This window comes from Ascaphus truei, chromosome 3 (assembly GCF_040206685.1).
Source record: "Ascaphus truei isolate aAscTru1 chromosome 3, aAscTru1.hap1, whole genome shotgun sequence".
NCBI classification, from domain to species: domain Eukaryota; kingdom Metazoa; phylum Chordata; class Amphibia; order Anura; family Ascaphidae; genus Ascaphus; species Ascaphus truei.
The window spans coordinates 377,791,244-377,813,564 of NC_134485.1; the positions used below are offsets into that span (position 1 = coordinate 377,791,244).

The 22,321-nt window shown below is 43.1% G+C and overlaps 1 protein-coding gene across 5 annotated transcripts in view; it reads left to right on the plus strand.

Moving 5' to 3' along the window:
- The window catches only part of LATS2 (large tumor suppressor kinase 2), a 63,993-nt gene that overhangs the window by 34,936 nt on the left and 6,736 nt on the right, over positions 1–22,321 (plus strand). For 3 of the 5 annotated variants that reach the window (XM_075592278.1, XM_075592276.1, XM_075592277.1), the window contains exons 4-8: positions 13,190–13,322; positions 14,462–15,990; positions 18,059–18,641; positions 20,270–20,452; positions 21,675–21,781. In XM_075592278.1, the coding sequence (XP_075448393.1) occupies positions 13,190–13,322; positions 14,462–15,990; positions 18,059–18,641; positions 20,270–20,452; positions 21,675–21,781 (2,535 nt within the window). Of the gene's footprint in view, positions 1–2,239; positions 3,673–12,933; positions 12,956–13,189; positions 13,323–14,461; positions 15,991–18,058; positions 18,642–20,269; positions 20,453–21,674; positions 21,782–22,321 lie in introns of those variants that run through there. The other 2 variants (XM_075592279.1, XM_075592280.1) reach the window with 2 other exon arrangements.

Sequence of the window (22,321 nt, forward strand, 5' to 3'; positions counted from 1 at the left end):
GTGACATAGAAGCTGAAAACTGCACAAGATACCGGCACCCCCTTCGCGGAGATAAGTGTCTCTGGAAGCAGGGGGTCCCCAGAGCTGAAATTAATGGGGTTCAGCTCCGGAGACCCCCTGCTTCAAACCTGTATTAAAAAAAATTCCTCTTTAAAACCTGCTATAGAAATCAAAGGATGCTCATTATATTAAAGCTCATTAAAATGGCATTAAGAGGTGAATTAAAAAAAATGCAGTAAGTATCTAATACTACAGAACTGATTTATTAAAAAAAACATACATGTAGGTGTAGGAGATGTGTGCAGAGGTTATTAGAGCAGGAGATGTTTTTAAAGGAAAAATCAAAATAGGCTTTTATTTACCCAGAACCTTCAAAACATAAATCGCTTTCACCAGCAAAAATAGGGTTAAAGGGAAACAATACAACCCAGCTCCTATAGGAAGTGCTGACTAAACAGCTTAGCCCTGTCCATGGATTGGGGGCTAAGCCCCTTACCAACCACACATATATACACCAGAGTGGAGGTCACTTACCTTCACTGGGGTAGGGATCTGAAAGTACTTGGTCAGGCTTCTCTCCACAGCGCTCCTGTATGTGACATCCGGACCAGAGAGTCGTTCCCTTGTGATTCCTTCAGCAATCCAGGGCATCTCCCTGCACAAGAGATCTCCCTGCCCCAGCTGCGCAGGTTAATTAGCACAGTCTGCTCTGAATTCACCTGCTCAGTGCTGGACTCCAGCTCTCTACACATGTTTTTTTCTGGGAAGGCACCCTGTTACAGTAGGATATTGCTTGGATTGCTTAATCTCGGGGTTGACCCCACGTTCAGATAATGTAGGAAAAAAAACTTTTGTGGGAGATTCCTGCTTTAATAGTTCAAGCGTACACTAGTATGCATGTGTTTTACAGGCTCTTATGAGTTCTAAAATGCAGGGGTGCGCAAACTTTTCTGTTTGCCCTCCCCCCTCCACCCCTACTCACGACCCCCCTCCTTACCAGCTCTCTGGCTTAGGTGGCGTAATTTGACGTCACGTTGTCATGTGATGTCGCGTTGCCATTCGATGACATGCCGGGTTGTCATGGTGTCGCGTGAAAGCAGGTAAGAGGGAGTTAGAGGCCTCGCGCCTCCCCCGGCATTTAATTTAAATGCTGTGGTGGAAAGCACGGAGCCTCTGTATTTATTTATAAAATATTTTACCAGGTAGTAATACATTGAGAGTTACCTCTCGTTTTCAAGTATGTCCTGGGCACAGAGTTAAGACAAATAACACATGGTTACATAAGTGAAAAGGGTATACCTTATGTACAAGACATAGCATACACAGTTAAAGAAAATATATATTATAGGCGTCTGTAACAGTTACAGACCAGATTAAAATGTGAGACAGCCTTAGATTTGAAAGAACTTAAACTGGTGGCGGCTGTGAGAGTTTCCGGTAGGTTGTTCCAGTTTTGGGGTGCACGGTAAGAGGAGGAACGGCCGGATACTTTGTTGAGCCTTGGGACCATGAACAGTCTTTTGGAGTCAGATCTCAGATAAGTGCTGCATGTGGTAGGGGTGAGGAGCTTGTACAGATAGATGGGTAGCTTGCCCAGAAAGTATTTGAAGGCAAGATAGAAGAGATGAACTTTGCGCCAAGACTCGAGTGTTGACCAATCTAGTTCTTTGAGCATTTTGCAGTGTTGTGTGTTGTAGCTACATTGGAGGACAAAACAGCATATTGAATTGTAGAGGGTGTCAAGTTTGCTAAGGTGGGTTTGGGGTGCCGAGCCATATACTATGTCTCCATAGTCGATTATTGGCATTAGCATCTGCTGTACGATACACTTTCTGACCAGCAGACTTAGGGAGGATTTGTTCCTGTAAAGTACCCCTAGTAAACTCTGCACCCCCCCTAGAAAATCCCGGGTGGGCACACCCTCCAGTTTGCGCACCCCTGCTATAATGTATTAACTTTGGATATGACATTTCATAGAAATGAAAATTAAGCACACCAAGGAGGGGAACTGCCAAAGATATTCAGACAACAAAAGTGTATAAATGTTAAGATTCTTTCACTGCAAATTTATTGGTTTCTTAGGGAGCATAAAATCACTGCACTGTTTCCAATCTTCTGTGGCAATTACCTCGTTCCCCATGAATTAACATCAACACGAATAACCTTCTGATAAACTGCTTTTTTTGCTCACCTGGGATGCCATCTTCCATATTAGGAACTGCTACATTGCATGGTGAGCCTGCCCTGCAGCCCTGACGTAACTGCACATATACAGAGCGTGTTGTGTACCTGTGGAAATACTGAACACATGGTGCACAAGCTCCCGAACGCACGCATAGTTTTGGGAGCATGATAGGCAGCTAGTATAATATTACCTCCTTATGGGCTAAAATAACGTGTTATGGCTACGTGTGTATCCTGCATGTAGTCTCTTAAATTCAGTTTATGAATTGTTGACGGTTATTGTAGCTTCACATGAAAAAAAAAAAAAGGGAAGGTGCGGCCTCTTCAGAGCCCCAATACAACCCTGTCTCCCGGTGGCTGCAAATTTCTGATCGCTGTCTCGCTCGTGAGCGTCACCGGTGTGACGTCACTACGCCCCAATGCGCGTTTCGCATGACGAGTCACGCTTCAGGGGGAGTGTCTATTGCAGGTTTGAGTGACTTTGGGTCACTGGAGGAGAAGTTAAGATTCTGTTTTGATAAAGGTGATCTCTATTAAAATGTGCAAGAAAACAAGTGTTGGCTTAGGCTGCGGCCATGTTCGGAGAGGCGTGTGTGCGCGGCGTGATCACAATGCCTCAAGGCAATAATCACAGCCATGGACCGCGAGGGGGCGCGCGGTGCGCGAGGAATTAGTTAAATAATTCCACGGCACGACGACCAGATGACGTGAGCGTTCGCCCAATGAGGGCGAACCAGCTCCGTGCGTCACGGACACGCCTCCCTATCGCGTCTAGCCTGCCCACAAAACGCTCCTGGTAAAACGCAGGTGACAGCACGCGCACGGACGCGAGCCAGCAGTCACCATGGATGCAGCTGTAGTGTCCTGGAACCTCCCTGTTTCTGAGGCAGCCATTGCTCCTTAGTGTGATTTGCAACTACAGCATAGACCCCTGTTTGGTTTCTCCCAGCAACCCTGCTTGCATGGTTAGTCCCGACCTATATCCTGTTTATACAGACTAGCTCACTTCCTTTTGAATCCAGCAGTCTGTGAGTACACACTCTTACTGCCTCTAACATACAAGGCATTATTAATTTACATCTCCCCCACATATGCCACTCATCCACAGTTCCCCTCATCTGTTGTTATTGTTTGTTATGCAATAAAAGAACAGAAAGAAAAATGGACTCCGTGTGCATCTAAAGGGAGTGAGTTAACCTGCCAGACTTTACCCCTTAGTTACAAGGGTCTAGAGGTCCAGAACACTTGGGAAGATTGAAACTTTTACGTGACAATCCAAAGAAATCACTGAAGCGACATTTTTTACTTCAAGGTTAATTTGCATTTGTTTCAAGAAGCAAACTACAGAGTTCAGTAGAATCTAGTGTTTTACAACATAGAGTGCATGGTATCTTCATGCTCTACACCCAGTTAGATGAATGTTGTGCACTATCATCCGTGGCACCCTTTTCAAATCTCGTGGGACTCCCGTCATTAGTCTGGTGTGCGGTAAGGCTTGCTTTTTTATCAATGCCCCATTAATGACCCCTTCAGTGATGGTAAACCCTTCGGAGCAGTGTGTTGCAGTCCCCTCAGAAGGAATTAAACCCCACCACCTGTGTTCCTGGGACTACCTTAATTTCATGTTGCCCCTGTTGGTTTAGACCAGGGGTGACACAACTCCAGTCCTAAAGGGCCACCAACAGGTCAAGTTTTCAGGATATCCCTGCTGCGGCACAGTTGGCTCAGTCTTCAACTATCCCTGTGCTGCAGCAGGGACATCCTTAAAACCTTACCTGTTGGTGGTCCTTGAGGACTGGATTTGGCCACTCCTGCTTTAGACAATGAACAGGACTACTGAGGAGTGAAATATATGGCTATTTTGTTCAGACTCGATGCAGTGAGAAGACTACGGCTGCTGTCTGAGGGGTTTGCTTGGCCTCCCTGTGGTATCTTCCTCTGTTAAACTATGTATGAAGAATTTCAATCATTTTTCAGCTGCGGCTCTGTGTGTAAATATCCCGACCCTGGAATATTTTCTCTGTTTTTTATTTTTTATTTTTAATCTTTCATTCTCCGCAACTTTAAACTTTCAGTAACTATGGGCAATTTTTTGTTCTTCAAAGCAAAAGGTGCAGTCCCATTCTGTCACGTTTACACCTCTATCATTCATAAGCATTGTTTCACACTTTTGGGTTCGTTTTGCAGCTTTAGGTTCAAAAGATTAACTGTAAAAAGTTTGATAGCTAATTTCATGGCATATATGTTATAGGCATATTCCTTTTGGGGCAAGTACCTAAAAAAATGGATTGCAGCAGCAATTTCAGCGTTACAGTGATAAGGACCGAGATAGGAATTGTATTCTGCAAGCCGCCCCTACAATGTCTGGGGGGTGGGGGAGGGAGTTAGGACTGGAAAGTTGGGACAGCAGAGTGGTGAGCTGTAAGTTACCGGGTATCAATGCATTGGTGATCCCCTGGCTCTGTACGGGAAGACGTGTGGCATTGCTTCTATGTGCCAGAGAGCTCTGTAACAAATTGCACAGCAGTTCATTGCAGGGGATCTGGGCAGAACCAGGGCCACTTACTGATTAACTCTCTCTCCCCTCTTCCCCCGCGCCACCCACCACCACAAAACTACCTCTCTTTGAGAGAAATTAACTTTTTGCTTTGCAGTGCTCTGCAGACTGTGTTGGCAACAAAATTATTTCTTGTAAAACAGTGAGGGTAAACTCATTACCAGATCTACTTTTGTGAACCCTTTGGATTCTGTTGTTGTGCGCACTGGGCTGAGACTGAATAAACAAAAAAAAAAACTATAGATTTTTTTTTTTACCAAAATATTGGTTATATAGAAAAGTGCTGTCACTTTATTGCATCTCGGATATCATTCACCAACACTGCTGCTTATTTCAAACCAGTGAAAATGTATCTGATTGGAACGCACACTCATTTTTAACATATATGTGGTCTCATGGACTTCAATAGAGACACTATAAAGACAGGTCATGTGAATGTGCTCATAAATGTTATTTATCTTTTCCGTACAGGGAATGTTATTTGTGACTTTTTTTTCTATTCACCAATATACCGACAAAAAGTAAATGCGTGAGGAAATATTTCCATCATGGTTGAGAACCCCTAAATCTCTGAGTGTAGTCCTTGGATATTAACCGCTACTGTATATGTATTTTCTTTTTTGCACTTTCAGACATTTGTACCTAATTATGTTATTGAATTTGAAGGTCAGCGAGTTAATGATTTTCAAGAACGGCTGGAAGTTCTGTATTTGAGATTTTCTTTTATTTATTTACCTGGTATGTGTTGTGTTTTATTTTTTTTCTTGCCTCTGCTCCCAAATCAGTTCAAGGCTGTGGTGACAAACACGCGTTGAGATATCACCACGTAGGAGATCATAACACTCTACTTGCCTTAAGCTAGGTCTCTCAAAGCAGTGCCTCACATTGAGATAGATTGAGATAGATCTGTCACCTAATATTCACCAGGTGACCAGGGCCGGCTGGGATATTTGCGGGGCTCGGTGCGGAGCTTCGGCTCTTACCATCTCCGGCATATCCTCCTCTTGACATCTCCCCCTGCATAGTCCAGTCATCATGGCTCCGCAACGCCACGTTGCCATGACAACGAGTTGTGATGTCACGTTTTGGCAACGTGACACCGCATGACTTCGCGATGTCACGTACCGTCCTGTTATGGCAACGTGACGCCATTGGACATCGCAGAGACATGACAGGACCATGCAGGAGGGGATGCCGCCAAAGAAGGTACGAGCTTTAGAGGCGCCGCGCTCTCCCCCCAGCAATCGGTTTAATTGTCGTGGGGGAGAGAGCGGGGCTCGTGCAGTGGCAACGACGGCACCGCCATCTAGCTGGCCCTGAACCTTCCCTTATCTTCCAGACGCAACAGAATTACTGAAACGCTTCCATGAGAAACTGTGTTTTCAACCACCGCAGCTAACTCTCCCACTCGAATATCTCTGTTGGGAGAGGATGGGTTACCTACATGTGTGGCAGATGTTACCGCTCCCGTTAATGCGACGAGTTGTATGTAACAAGATGTGCTATTCAAAACACTAGATTAAGAGTGAACAACATGTTTAACGCATTATTTTGTGTGTTATTTTGTATTAACGGGTAAAAACATCGGCTACATCTGTAGATGGAGCTAATCTTAATATATAAAATTGAAATTTGTGGGGTTGTTGGTAGATGTGGTGAATGTGATTGGTCCGTAGGTCTGTCACTCAGCCTCTGGCCAATCAGATTGGTCCGTATCCCTGCCCCGCCCCGCACGCCTCTCATTGGCCTGCGTGCCTCTATGTCGTCACCCAACTGCCACTCTCTTCTCCTCCTCACTCGCAGCTCACCTTCCCCCTCGGCCTCACCCAACTGCCACACACACGCACCTAGCGGGCCGGACCGCCGGCTCCCCCCCCCCTCACCCATCACCCCCCCAGCTCACCTCCCCGCCGGCTCCCCCCATCGCCCCCCCTTACCCGCAGCTCATTGCTCCCGTTACCTAGCTCGCTTGCCCGCGTGGGGAGGGAGATGGGCGTGGGGGGTGGGGTGGTGGTGTGCAGTCACGGCGCCGCCGCCGGACTACATCCCCCAGCTTCCCCTGCGAGCGGGTGACACGCTGGTCCCATGACCCGTCCTGCCTGGCTGCTCCTCCCCTTCCCTCTGGTCCCCTTCCCCACGGCGCTCCCTTGCTTGCCCGCGTGGGGAGGGAGATGGGCGCGGGGGGGTGGGGTGTGTGTGTGACACTGTGTGTATGACACTGTGTGTGTGTGTGAGCCACTGTGTGTGTGACACTGTGTGTGTGTGACACTGTGTGTGTGTGACACTGTGTGTGTGTGTTTCACACTGTGTGTGTGTGACACTGTGTGTGCAGGGGGGGACCAGAGCTGCGCGGCGGGGGGCCAGAGCTGGGCAGGGGGGCGTACCAGAGCTGCGCAGGGGGGGGGCAGAGCTGCGCAGAGGGGGGGTGCGAGACCGGAGTTGTGCAGAGGGGGGGGGGGGGGGGGTAGCGGAGAGAGGGGAAGCGGAGAAAGAGACAGGGAGTGGAATGAGGAGGGAGCGGGAAATTTGATTCACGGGCAACGCCGGGTCTCTTAGCTAGTGCATTAATAAAAATGAAGCATCTGCGTGGGGCCACATTAACCTTAGGGGGCCCTGATTGATGATTATTTGATACTGCAATAAAAATATAAGTAACATTCATTTGGTGTTCATTACTTGTCTGAGACATTGTACATTGACAGTAATAACGTGGCATTTTCCTGTACAGTAGATTTAAAAAAAAGCATTTTACCCAATCATCCCTAAATATCTGAACTAAACATTTGACTTGTTTGGGATGATAAAAAATGGGTATTGGTGAAATAAAACCAATAGTAATAAAGGTAATAATAATAATAAAGGGTAAGGTGACAGGCAGACAAAGAGACACCAAGGCTATTCGTGTTTTGGGCGGCACCAAAAAGCTAGAATATGTATTGCATTTTCCCATTCTTCTTTTCCTCTCCTACATTTATTGCATTGATGGGATGGTAGTCAAATGGGATGCTTGCCATTGAGGCCAGCATAGATGGCTGCTTTATAAGTGTTCCTTGTTACCCAACTGTGCCATAGACTAGGGTGTTACTGGATTTTACATTAGATTTCTGATCATATACAAATTGGAATTTCTGAATATAGCTGAGTACACTGCACTTGTAAATGTACAAGAAATTAAGTATTTTATTTAAGTTTTGTAACCATTTAAAAAAAATTGTTTAGGGCTTTAAACGGATTTAACTTTGGATAAACTCCTAGGGAATCACAGTAATTTGGTCATAAAAATAAATGTTTATAAGCATTGCAGTAAATGTACATACACTCTTTAAGCTACTGTGTTCTGCTGGATCTTGTGTAAAATGTGTTTCTTACATTTGACACCGATAGTTGGCTGGTGACGTTTAATGCCACCTACATGTCTAGCAGATACCTATGCATGTTAAAAAGTGATGAAGGATGTAATATCTCCAACTGAAATGTGTCCTATAATGCCTCTCTGTCTCTTAATGGCACCCCCCAAATCACGAGCCGACACACACGGAGGAAATATTCAGCGCAAAGTACCTTAACATTGTCACAAAGAGACACAAGATGAGAATTATGCCACGGGCGTCACTTTTGCTGCCAAATTACTTTGATACATCACCCAATTCTTTTCTGTTTCTTTTAATCCCCCCACTACTGGACTAGCTTTCAGTGCATTGCTTTGCCTCCCACTTACCCAGATGTGAAAGGGTTAACCGTTTGCTTGCACCTTTTTGGCAGTGAAATATTTGGACTTATTTTTGCCAGATCTCTGGCATGCGCCCTTATTTTTGGAGCCCTGCTTAACAGTAACACCGCACAGCAAAGCTGGATGCCCATTTTGGGATTCCTCTTACTCCATGCTTGGCAGACACTGTTATTTTTGGAGCCCAGGATACTTTTGCAAAATTAGTTGTAAACATTGCTGGTTCCACACATACTCCACATAGTTGTGAAGACAACCTGGTCAAAATTGTAAAGCCTGTCTACAGTAAAGAGATGCCTAACATAATGACCCCAGTGTTAGCCGGCTGGAATTCTGGAGAACACTTGTGCAAAATGCAAAAAAAAAATCTATGGAAAGAAATAAACTATATATAAATATATATGCATAGACTGTGGTTTAATTTAGACTAGGGTGAGCCCTTTTAACTTTTAGGTTCCCAATTGGAGAAGTGGACCATTTCAGACAATCCAGCATTTGGCACTTCAGAATATGCACACACTATTTGATACTTTAATGTGGGATAGAGGAACTTCGACGCAAGCGATGCATGCTACCCAAAGATTATAATACCAATAAAATGTGTCTTTGGATTTATTTGTATATACTTAAATCAGGCTTGGGGAAAATACCGGGTGCCAAATGTAACTTGTGGCACCCGCCCCCCTAACTCGCTCCTGCCGTTGCGGGGGTTTGCCTTGATCCCGAGATATTTACTTGTGACGTTGAAATACATTTACAAAAGGAACCAATATAGATGCACTCGGAGACCTCACCGAATAATACTTCTAATGTAACCTTTATTAGAAAGATGTAAAGCAATATAGCGGAGTTATCAAGGAGAGAACTAATATATTAAAAACAAATTAAATAGAATAATGGGTACGACTGTATAACATCTCACGAGACTGATTTATATCAATGTTACTTTACAGTCACTGGTAGTATACAAAGGTCTGGGCTGATGTGACATGCGTAGGTGAAACTAGATCCCAAGTAAACTGTGCAAAATGGTGAAGGGGAAGCGTTCTGGAATTATACACCGTGATAAACGAGTGAGTGGATCGAAGGCGTAATACTAACGCGTGGTATCTCCCATGTGGAGCCCTCACAGATCACCATATACTGTCGGTGGCTATAAGAAATGGTGAACGCCACTCTTCAGCTGCATGAAGTCGCAAGTCTAAGGCTGCGCTTATAATGCTGGCAACGGCATGGATTTGAAGCGTCACCAAAGGGGGCGGGCCACGGTTTCTTGTTTAGAGACAGTCACGTGTGGCGACTGTCTCTAAAAAATCAAATAGACCCGGCTTCCAAATTTTGAGTCGCTCCGTCATGCTTAATATAAGCGCTGGTGATGGACTCAATTGATTTTGTTTTGGAGCAGCGGGGGGGGGGGGGGGGTTGAGGAGGTTCCCCGGAGAATGTTCCCCGGATCGGACAAAAAGTGCTGTTCAGCTCTAGAGACCCTCGGTTACTACCCTGTAAAATGCACAAATGGTCAGAAGGGAGTGCTGCTTTAAGCATAGCAGTTTATGCAACCTGTAACCTACCTGAATTTTGTACTGTTCTGTGGTAAAAGGTGAAAGAGTGACCTTCACAGACACAGAATTTGATTAATCCCATTGTAATATGTGTCATGTAACTGCTCCTATTGCCTCCCCAAGCTAACATGGAAACAAGCTGATGCAAAGTGATACACAATGAGAACAATGCCATTTGTGTTAATTTTGTGTCTAAATTGCTTTAAAACTCACCCAGTGGGGTTCTATATTGCTGATGAAATTATTGTTGTTCTAGTCAGGGGCTGAATTGCTGAATATAGTGTTAATTTTTTAGCTTGAAAGGCGAGGAAATTTTTTAATTTTGTGCAGTTGAGGAATGCATCTTTTAGCTTTTAAATATAAGGAATTTTGTTCCCTACCCACCCTCCCATTTTCTTTTGAGGAAAAAGGAGAGCTTGTGGTATTTTTCTCTGAACCGCTTGTGTTCCTATAAATCATCTGTCTTTAATAAGCAGACATGACATGTTTAAATTCTCAAGCGAGAATGGGTAGAACGGGGAATTTCTAAGAGCACGTTCCACATGAATGAATTCTGTTCATAATTATGACTGTCACATGTGTTCTTAATTACGCTTTTTTAGAAATGTTCCCCCCCCCTCCCAGGATTATCTAGAATTGAAATTGTTCCTAAATCTAATTTGGTTAAAAGAAAATGGTCACACAAAATAGCTTAGTTGGGATGTACTATAATATTCGTGCTCCAGCTAATGTTATACCCAGAATTGAGAGCCGATATTGACATGAGGTCTTGATTGTATCACAATAGTTTCACGTACACCGGTTTATCACAATACAAGTCCTTGCATATCATAGGCTACAGCTTTCAAACAGTCAGAAACCAAGCTTTTGGGTTGGTTGAAATTGTGTGCATTGATGGCCCAGCTTTCCGACTGGTTGACATTTTCAGCAATACAATCAGAGCGTTCTAATTAGTTGAAATTCTGAATAGTCAGGGCCACAAAATGCCTGAAAAAATTGAATTAAAAAAAAGCAAATATATGCTACCATTAAAAATGGATTTAAAGCCATTTTAACTTTAATATAGTAATAAGTCCTTTGGAACAGGGTATTACTTGGCCGGCTTAAATGCCAACGTTTGGGATTTCACCAGGAGCCACTTCTCTTTAATCAAAGCTATCGACCTGACTGTACTGAAAACGTTTTTAAATATATTTTTTGTTCTTCTGTGTATGCACCACAGCCATTTTTTTTTTTTTTTAATGAGATGGTCAGAAGAAACGGCGAGAGGCCAAACAAAGCATGTCAGTAAGCAACCGTTTAAAATGTATTCGAAGCAAATTGTAAAACACGGATTGTTCAATTGTATACCATTTCTGAGTACTTGTGTTTACCGCTGTATGACATAAGGTAAATGGAGCCGGTTTGGAGGCCCTGTGCAAGGCATACAGATGTACTCATTCTTTACTTTTTCCATTGAAATACCATGCTGTATGTCAGTGCTGGCAAATGTGACAACTGTCCTGGGCCTGGCGGCAGAGGGGGGCCTGGAAGTGAGGGCCGGCTTCAGGCCAGGACTGCTGGGCCCTCTTACCCTGAACAACTCCCAGCAGCACCCTCTAACCGTCCTCGCTTAATACCCCCTTACGCTCGCCCCCAGCTCAACAACTCCCGGGAAAGCTGTCGGCTGGCCTGAGGGTGGTGGAGCTTTCTTTTGTGCAATAGTAGGGCGCATTGCTTACAAGGCTGCGGGAAGTCAGAATAGTTCAGCTTCTCTTCTACCTTGTTACTTCCAGTAATCCTGTATGTGAGAGACCCTATTGGCAGAGCCTAATTTACCCAGTTGAAGGCCCAAAGTTGAGACCCCGGCCTCCCCCCTGACTCCCACCAGAGCGTCACACACCACCACCGTCACCCGTCAAGGTTTAAAATGAGGGGTTTAGAGCCAGTTTGAAGTGAGGAGTTCAATGCAAAACTTCTGATAACCACAGCCCGCAAGAATTAAAAAATAATGTGCCGATTACGCCGTCGGCAAATTCCCCGACGGCTAAATAATGTGCGCTGATTTACACAGCTACTGATCATTTTAGTTCAACAAGCTACAACCGCCGCAAATTTTGTAGCTGCCCACATGTTTAAGGCCAGAATTTAGGGAAAGGGCGAGAAACGGGTGGATTTCAGATTAGATTTTAAGCTATGCAAAAAACTAGAGTCAATGCCGGCGCCATTGGTCTTGTCCCAGCCAGGGGCCCATAAAATGCGGGGGGGCCTAGGCCAGGACATGACAGGCCTATTGGGAAATTGGGCTCAACCTATTGGATAGGTAGAATCTGCTAATTCTATGAATTGCATTCACCTGATGTTCCTTAAGCACCACCAGGATCCAACAGGTTAACTCCTGAAGAGCCATGCATTATGGATGCATAATTCGGATGCTTATCAATACAAGTACTTGCTATTTGTTAGGTATTTCTGGTCACATATGTGCTATGTATGGTCATATGAGCGTCCCAACGATAAAGGGCGGGGCAGAAATGAAAACATGACATTAGAGCTGCAGATGGAAACGGAGATGCTGTGGTTGGAATTTCTGTTAGTTATGTTATGGCAAGGTTAATATACAGATTACCATTATCGCTTCATTTACTTCATGTCCACCCATAACTTCTCTTAGTTTAGTTCTGTGGTTAAATTACTAGCAAAAGGTCTCCAACTCAATATGAACTTGCATGGAAACTGAGAATCCAGTGTTGCAAATCCTCTTAATTGTAGTAAATGTTTAAAATTGTGGTCGCTACCCCAATTTCTATGTCACCGTTAAATACAAGTTCTCATTTAGGGAAGAGACTCAAATAAACATTCCGGGTTTGCTGCCGTCCCGAACACCATCCAGACCCTGTCAAATGGCAACAGACAAAGCAGTGGACAATAGAGACTTTCCTCTTGGTAAATACTGTCAGCTAGTGGCCAGCAGAGGCAGGTAGAGCACAGACGCAATATTTAATTTAGATGTTCTGCACAATATGTTCACTTCCCTGTTGAGTGCGGCATGTGCCCGTTGAAGAATATTACGAATTACAGCAATCGTCTTCTGAGACCCAACTGGGAATTGTATTAAGGAAGATGTATCGATTCTGCTCCTTCAGTTAAACGATGTTTTAATTCTTTCCTTGACACTAGGAAATGGCCATACGAGCGCTGAAGCAGACTGGGAGCAGGAGCATTGAAGCTGCTTTAGAATACATTAGTAAAATGGGGTATCTGGACCCAAGGAACGAGCAGATTGTACGTGTGATCAAGCAGACCTCTCCAGGTAAGCATGTGGATCGTTGCTAGTTGGATAATTCTGGAACATGAAGTAGCAGAGGTGTGTAATTATAAGGGAGCACTCAAAAATAGACAACACTCCATTTAACAATCAAAATAATCAAAAGAGGTGCATGAAGAATGTCCCAAGGAGAAAAAGGAGAGAGCCTGACACTGCTCTGTAATAATAAGCTATAATAAATATCACCCTGCTAACTGTGATTGAAAAGGAGACACTGCACACGCAAATGTATAAATATAGTAAAATATGTAACACAAATCAATATCACTCAAATTAACAAATCAAAGCCAAATATACCGACCAGCCTCAGCAGAGACTCACTATGCTGCATAATGTTTTGGGGAGCAAGTCCTTTGTAAGATGCAGCCTATGCCCGGCCTGACCCGTATATTCTCATGGTGCCCTTCCACTGAATGAGCTTATACAGGGGTACTGTATACATCTACACCTACACCTTGAGAAAGGCAGTTTTACTGCCGAAACGTTGGATTCCTTGGCATATTAAACCTTTTTTCATTCATGATTAAGACAGTGTGCCTGATTTCATTTTCTTCACTTATACAGGGGTACCTCATTTGCAGTGTCACTCCTTGCTATGCAATTTAACTGTGAAGTCCCGTGTAAATCTTTTTGACCTTAGAAACGGGATAACACTTTTTCTATGTATTACTTTAATTGCCCGTATGCTTTATTTTTCACCAGAATTACTTGCTCAATTGTGAAATCCATCATTGTCTGTTTTGAGTTAATATTGCCGCGTAATAATATTTGACCTAACAGAACTGCTGCACAGCTCAGGCCTGATCATCACAAAATGTCTTTTGGGTATAAGCCCATAACAAGCCCTTAGAGGTTGAAGGTGTACTGTATAATTAATGGGGGGAGAGGGGGTTCGTAATTTGACTGTTCAGCATATTTTAAATGAACTTTTTCAGTGCCAGGTGGGTTTGCAACACATTGTTGCACCAACTGGTTAAGGGTGATTAATGTGAATTAGGCATGTTCCATATTGTATTCTTTTAACTGAATCTGGGAATGTGACGTTTTGCAGAGAACCTGTATCACTGCTGTTTGAAGTGACAAATATGGCTTTAAATAAATTATATATTTTTTTTTTTTTTAAGGAAAGAACACGGCTCCAAATAATGTGCCACGCCGATTAAGTTTTGAAGGAACAAATGAGTCTTTCCCGCCTTACCATCCAATGAATAATGCAGCCTATGAAGGGTCTGCCTTTTCAGTTGAAGGTGCCATTGTGCTCAGTGACGTTCCACGGCAGTACATGGACTACTTGCTTTCTGCCCCCCAGCCTGGAGCATTAAATGGCCCAACACAAAGATCTTCCCCTGCAGGTCCTCACAACACCCCTGGAAGCCACCAGCACCAACAGAAGGCATATGCTGCAAATGTGGAGTCTGCTGCAATGAATTATGCTATTGGAAATCACAGCACCCCAAACCTCCAGATACAGGCATCTCATACGTCAAACAGCACACACTATGTACGGCAACATCTTATGGTGCAAGGGGATCCCATGGGGTATGGAGTACAGAGGACACCCTCGTTTCAAAATAAAATGCAGCAAGATGGAGGCTATGCCAATTTGCAGAGCAAAGGGCAGATCGCACAAAACAGCCCTGGCCATGTATATCAGCAAGCACCTGCGGGTCTATACATGCCACACTCTCACCACAAGCAATCAAGTCCTTCCTCTCACCAGATGCATGTTGTATCCAGAGGGCCACCATTTACCAGCGAGTTCCCAGACACGCCTCAGAATCTGATGACTCCATCAAGAAATAGCTTGAACATGGATCTCTATGATACTGGCAGTGTATGTCAGTGGCCAAATCCACAGTCTCGTCGTGATTCCCTTCAAGGCCCAGGAATGGACTCATCACCACGGCAACATGTGTCCTTCAGACCAGACTCCCAAGTACCAAGCCGTACCAACTCCTTTAATAACCAGCAGCAAAAACAGGTGCAGATGCGGCAGGCTCCCCCAAGCAAGCCTGATGCTTCCATGGCCTCTCCAAATACCATCACTGCAGTCACATCCACCCACATTCTCCAGCCAGTGAAGAGCATGAGGGTGATGAGGCCTGAGCCACAGACTGCTGTAGGCCCTACCCATCCTGGCTGGTTAGCTGCACAGGCCCAGGTGCTGGATAGCTTAGAGTTGATTGAGCCACATCCAATATCAGTTGGAGGTGCAAGTGCTTATGGGATAGATGTGGAGTATAGCAATCAGGATCTGAGATTTCCCCCACCTCCTTACCCCAAGCACCGTTTGCTGCAGAACAACCCTGAGCAGCTTGACTTGAACTCTTTGTGCTCAGGAGTGGATCAGAGCCTACGAGTTGTCAATAATGTAGCATGCGGTCAAGTGGATGAAGACAGTGGCGAGATAAAACCTGACAAAGCGAGCAAGAACCCCAAGGTCGTGAAACCCGGAAAGGATAAAAAACAAATTCAAACGTCGCCGGTTCCTGTGCGTAAAAATAGCAGAGACGAGGAAAAGAGAGAGTCCAGAATTAAGAGCTACTCACCTTTTGCCTTTAAATTTTACATGGAGCAACACGTGGAGAATGTTCTGAAGACTTATCAGCAGAAGGTCAACAGGAGGTTACAACTGGAACAAGAAATGGCTGAAGTAATTTTCTTCTCTTATTATAATTATTGTACTATGGTTAACTCGTTTACTTATAGATCACATGCCAAATAGTATATATTGCAAGTATGTTAGATGTGCTTAGCCACATATGTCAAGATCAGAAACTGGTCTAGAAACAATCTCTATAATGGGGAAGGAATGTTTAATGAAGAAGATTATGAACGATCTTAAGCTAAAGAGCTTCGATTACATTGTCATTGCCATGCTCTGAGGAAATGTGGCGCAAAGTTCTGTGTTCCTGGCAAATGTGTTCCATTATGACACTATGCAAAATGTGTAAATGAATCATGGTAGTTATGCGCTTCAGTTGCATCATTTATTCACCGTTTAATACCACAGGCATATGCTTATAGGGGTTCCTGTTAAAATGGGCATGAAACAAAAGGTGACACTGCTCATCTGCATGTCATTTCCCAGAATCCCTGGCTGCAGTGGAAGCGTTGTATGCTAAGAGATAATGGTGAAAGACAGGGGTTGCAGACCTGTCTGGGACATGAAAATGTGCTCACCAGTGATATTTTTATTTGCTGTTCACTGTACGGTGTAGGGTTTGTGCCACTTTTTTTTAACCCACTATAACTTGTGTAACGTGTGGTTGAAACCTATTGCAACTTCACATTGCAAAGCCAGTATAATCGGCCTCGCACTGAAGAGACGCAAAAGATCGAAACTGCTGTCTGCGAGTAGGTTTTACTGGCTTTGTACTTTTTTTTTTTTAACCCAGACTGCTGAAAAGCTGTGAATTCCATTGTAAATCGAGGCAGAGGAAAACACATTCTTTAATGCCGTAGGAAATTCCCCCTGACTCATAATTTAGAACTCTGTTTACCGTTGAAGAAGCTGTAGATTTCAGTTTCTATTTCTTACCATTTTTAAAGTTCAAGTTTTGCGCGTTGGTCGAATGTAAACAAATAAAGTAGTGAAGCTGGCAATACAGCCCAAATGTCTGTTACTGGGCGGTGGCATTCCCCGTCAAGATCTAGAGGCAGAGCATTTCCAGCAAGGAAAGGCTCACTAAGTCCTACAGTAGATGAAATGGGATGAAGAAGCAATTTATTTCCTAAGTTTAGGCGTTATTAATGGCGCCACTTATTTGCAGATTGTCTAATAATGACCACAGTACAGACAGCTGTGGGGAAGGAATAGCCGTTCAGAATGTAAGGACCTCCCCCGCCGTCTCCAGTTCTGTTTGGGGATGTGACATATAACCCACAAAATCCTACATTCAATGCCTCATAAAAATAGCACCTTTAAAGTATGACTCATACAGCTGAAGCCAACATATTTTAAGGTGGTGAACCTCAAAATAGAATACCAGTGCACATATCTTGTATTATAAATCATTTAGTCTTGTGGATCAACGGGAAAAAAAACCTCCTTCTATAGATATGCTGCTCTGCTCCTATAGGTACACTGCTCTCTCCTCCTATAGATACACTACTCTGCTCTTTAAACATCAGGTACAATAGACTTTTAGCCATTTACAAACAGTAGAAGAAAGCTAAAATAGGACCAGGAACAGAGCATTTTAAGTGGGCAGTCTACCACTTAATAAAAAATTGTGTGAGGGAAGTGATAGGGACATACTTTTAAATATATTTTGATATGATTGCTTAAAATACTACCACTATTGATACATTGATAAGTTACTGGCTTTGTCATAGCCACAGTAGTTTAGAAACACGGTAGCTGTTTCAGAGAACACTGTATTCTAAGAAGATTGCGCTTCCTTTTGTTCATTTATGCTACAATATTCTACTATAATGGCGAAATTATGTTGCTATATAATAGGTTTGTACTTTTTAGAGAGTTTTCTGCATGAGCTGTTAAGAACAGGTTATTTTGCCATCACTAACCTGAAAGTCACTATAAAACACCTAGAACTTTTATCTATGCCAGTCTGGCTTGTTTGTGAGTTACATGCTGGTGTATGTCAACATAATATTTATATGTCTTTGTGAACTGTAGGCTGGGCTGTGTGAAGCTGATTTTCCTGTGTATTTGTGATGTGTACATCTGATTTTGGGAAATATTTTGTGGTTTGTAGGCTGGACTCGGTGAAGTTGTACAAGAGCAAATGAGGAAAATCCTTTACCAAAAAGAATCCAACTACAACAGACTAAAAAGGGCAAAAATGGATAAGTCTTTGTTTGTAAAGATCAAGACTCTGGGGATCGGCGCTTTCGGTGAGGTATGCCTCGCGAGCAAAGTGGATACCAAAGCTTTGTATGCAATGAAAACCCTGAGGAAGAAGGACGTCCTGAACCGAAACCAGGTGGCTCATGTCAAGGCAGAGAGGGACATTCTGGCAGAGGCCGACAATGAGTGGGTGGTGAAGCTGTACTACTCCTTCCAGGACAAGGACAACTTGTACTTTGTGATGGATTACATCCCAGGCGGGGATATGATGAGCCTCCTCATACGCATGGAAGTGTTCCCTGAGCACCTTGCCCGGTTTTACATTGCGGAGCTGACCCTGGCCATCGAGAGTGTCCACAAGATGGGATTTATCCACAGGGACATCAAACCTGACAACATTCTCATAGACCTGGATGGCCACATTAAACTGACAGATTTTGGTCTCTGTACTGGATTTCGGTGGACTCATAACTCAAAATACTACCAGAAAGGTAAGCTCATGTGAATGATCATATACGGTTTTTTAACCTCTTTACTAAAACGACAAAGGCCCACAGCATGTTTTTCCCCCCCACATAACTCTGTTCAAAACATTTTACTTAAAAAATTGTAATGCGGTTATAGTCTCCGTAACGACCATGTATAAGTGTAGATTTGTTGTACCGTTGTAGGTGCTAATACCATTAAATGAACCAACTTTAAATTAAAAATAATTGACATGTATATTAATTCTATGTCAGTGACTTTTACCAACATTGTGAGTTAGTTATTGACGCGCCAAGAATATTGACAACCTCATTTTGTCATTGTGCGTTAAAACAAATTCATTGGAGTAAAAAAAATAATGAACATGGACCTATATCTCTTGATGATGTGGAGTTCCGGTTGTACAGATGTTGTGTGTGGTTACCATCATTTTTGACATTTTGCTAAATAGAGCAACATTACAAGTGTATATAATATAACCACATTCAAAATAAGCATGTGCGACGTAGATTTGATACAGAAAATCTCTATTTAATATTTAGCTGCCTTCAAACTCATTCTCCAGAAAGCAAATAAAACCTAAAGTTACTTTTTGTATACATATACTCGAGAGACGATGTCCTTCACTGCCCTCTTATACGGTACAAATCCATACACAATGATGCAAAGTTAATGGGAAAGGTAACACAAAGGCAAACAAAAACCCATTTTCCTAGCTTCTCCTGGCTTTATTTTTATTGTGGTGCTGCTTGAGGCACGAAACCACTATATTTACATTATAGAACACAGCTACCCGTATAGTTGATTTCAGGTCTGGATGTGGCTCTCAAAGGATGATCTTCCACTGAGAATCCCTCCTACACTACCCAGTGCCGAAGTCCCCGTCCAGAGGGGGGCGCCATTGCCTGTACAGTGGAGTAACCGTTCTACAGAACACATGCAGACAGCGCTCTTCTAAGCTGCATTGATGCATTTGAATTGATTTCAACATGATGATTTATTTAGCTGATTTTGTTTCAGTATCCGTTCCAGCTCTTTTACTGAGGTAAGGAGAGCCACATGTTTGACAGTCAGCCAAAACGCTCCTGGTTGAGGTGCTCATAATGTGGTCTTTGGACCATCCTCGCCCCACCCAGCAACAGTTTGGCTGCAATACAAACATAAGGATCATTTTACCTTTAATTATGAATGCAGACCATCTTGTTATAAATAATTGCATAGTACGATTGTAGTAGTGGAAGTTCTCCTGCATTACCTACAATCTTATTTAGTGGGAGTTTCTACATGACATTATCTAAAAGGAGGAATCGCCCCAGGGTCTGTATTTGTATTAACTCTTAATATCCCTGTGCCGTGTAGGAGGGGTAGAGGTGATGCCATTAACGTGAACTGTCTTGTATTTGCATTTTATGTGTGTTCTCTCCCCACATTTTAGACATCTAAATAACATTTGCGGTAAAATAAAGCTCTCCAGAGTATATGCTCCACAATGCATTGTAGGCCTAGTTGGCAGCAAATGTGTTAAGATGTTAATGCGATGCTGTAAGAAATCATGTGACACATTTCAGGTTTTCACATCACGTTTTCGATTTTCCACGTTTACTTGATTGTTTTTTTTCCCCTCATTCTTTAGGGAGCCACATCCGACAAGACAGTATGGAGCCCAGTGAGCTTTGGGACGATGTGTCCAACTGCAGATGTGGAGATAGGCTGAAGACCTTGGAGCAACGAGCTAAAAGGCAGCATCATAGGTGTTTGGCTCATTCGTTAGTGGGGACGCCTAATTACATAGCACCAGAGGTCCTTCTGCGTAAAGGTATGAATACATATGCCCTGGGTGCTGACGTTTTGGAATATTGGTATGAACACGCATGCCACAACCAGAGATTCAGAAGGGTGCTCAGGGATCACATATCACCCCACACACCGTTTTATATAGAAGGCTAGTTCAAGAAATGATCAATTGGTCAAAGTACAAGCAAACTAAGATCCTACACTTTATTGGATGCCCTAAAGTTGCTGATGTTTCTTGTCCAGCAGAATCTTCCTCCTGACAGGATGAAAAAAAAACTTTATGGCATCTTCCAAAAGGGGATATCTTACTTGCATTTTAATAGGATAATTCTGAGACTAATGGGTGGGACTCCGTGAAGACCTTGCATGGCTAATGACACGGAGAGTGACACTGCCTTCTAGGGAGGGAAACACGAGTGTCCTGCCTGATGTTGTGTGCAAGCTTTTGACATCTCACGAAAAGCATGTGATCTCTGAAGCGTGTGTGTAATATCCGTATTTAACAGGTTGTCACACCAGAACTAGACATTTTATCATTTCCTGGGAACATTCAATGCTAAACACTGTTGGGGAGAGATTCTATCATTTTTTTATTGTGTGAAAATTGAAATGAAAAGAACCAATTTTGTAACAATAAAGATTCTTCTAAACACACTTGAAAAGCAGCTCATGGAAAAAGCAGGAACACACCAAATGACATACTGTAGTATGATGTGTATCTTTGTTTCAATACACTGACACATTAATGCATTAATCCCCACCTCCCAGAAGACCATATGAGTTTAACTCCCGTGTTCCACATTTTCGTCTCTTCCCCCTTTTTATTGATTTATTTTGGGGGGTTTTTTAATCACCCAATTAATCTTTTTATTTTTCGTTATTTACACTATTTCATTCCAGGATTTAATTTTTATTTATTTTTAAAAAAAAATTTTAGATGTTAAAAACGAAAATGGGGGTCGCTACTCTCCTATAATGTTCATATAGTGCCCACTGAGCATGTCCTGCTTTTTATTTTAATATACCACCTTCGGCCATCATGACTTGCAGTGATTTTCCACTTGTTCCTGTCTAAAACCCCTGTTCAGTACATTGTGAAGCTACTTCCCTGGGCTGGAGAAGAATGTGGCTTCATGGAAACAAAGTCTTCTCCAGCACGGGGAAGTATCTTCACGGAAACCTGAATGAGGACTTGTGACTATTGTATTCTGAGTGGATTGGTAACCCTGTTTGCACTTTTGCAGGTTACACTCAGCTCTGCGACTGGTGGAGCGTTGGTGTCATTCTCTTCGAGATGTTAGTGGGGCAGCCTCCCTTCCTTGCATCAAACCCGACAGAGACTCAGCTAAAAGTGAGTGTTCATGGGAGGCTCAAGTTAATACAGGAAAAAGGAGCTCAGGTTAAATGTAAAAAAACATCCAACCTACACCAACTAAACTCAATGCATGTCAAAGCCATCCTACAGTACATGTGTGTTTTTTTTTTTTTAAATAAATCAGTTCTGTACTATAAGAAAATACTAGTAGCATTTTTTTTTAAACAATTTTTAAAGATATTTGTAATGAATTCTAATGTAACAAGCATTTTTGTTTCTATAGAAACCATTTACAAAGTCACAACCACTTCCTCTTCTGAGACAGGCTCTGGCTCTTGAGCCCTGCCCTCTCTCTAGCAGTGCACCAATTGTATCTAGTAACTGCCTGGTCACATGATCTTCCACACAGAACTTTGCATTGTGGGTACAGTTTTGCAGCAATAACTGAATTAAATAACCCAGAGCAAAGCGATCGATTACCGGAGAACGGATCGATCTGCAACTTAGCTAATCACTTGTCAGTGTGCAGGTTGTATTGATGCACATATTGAATGGGGGAAAAAATAATTAAAATGG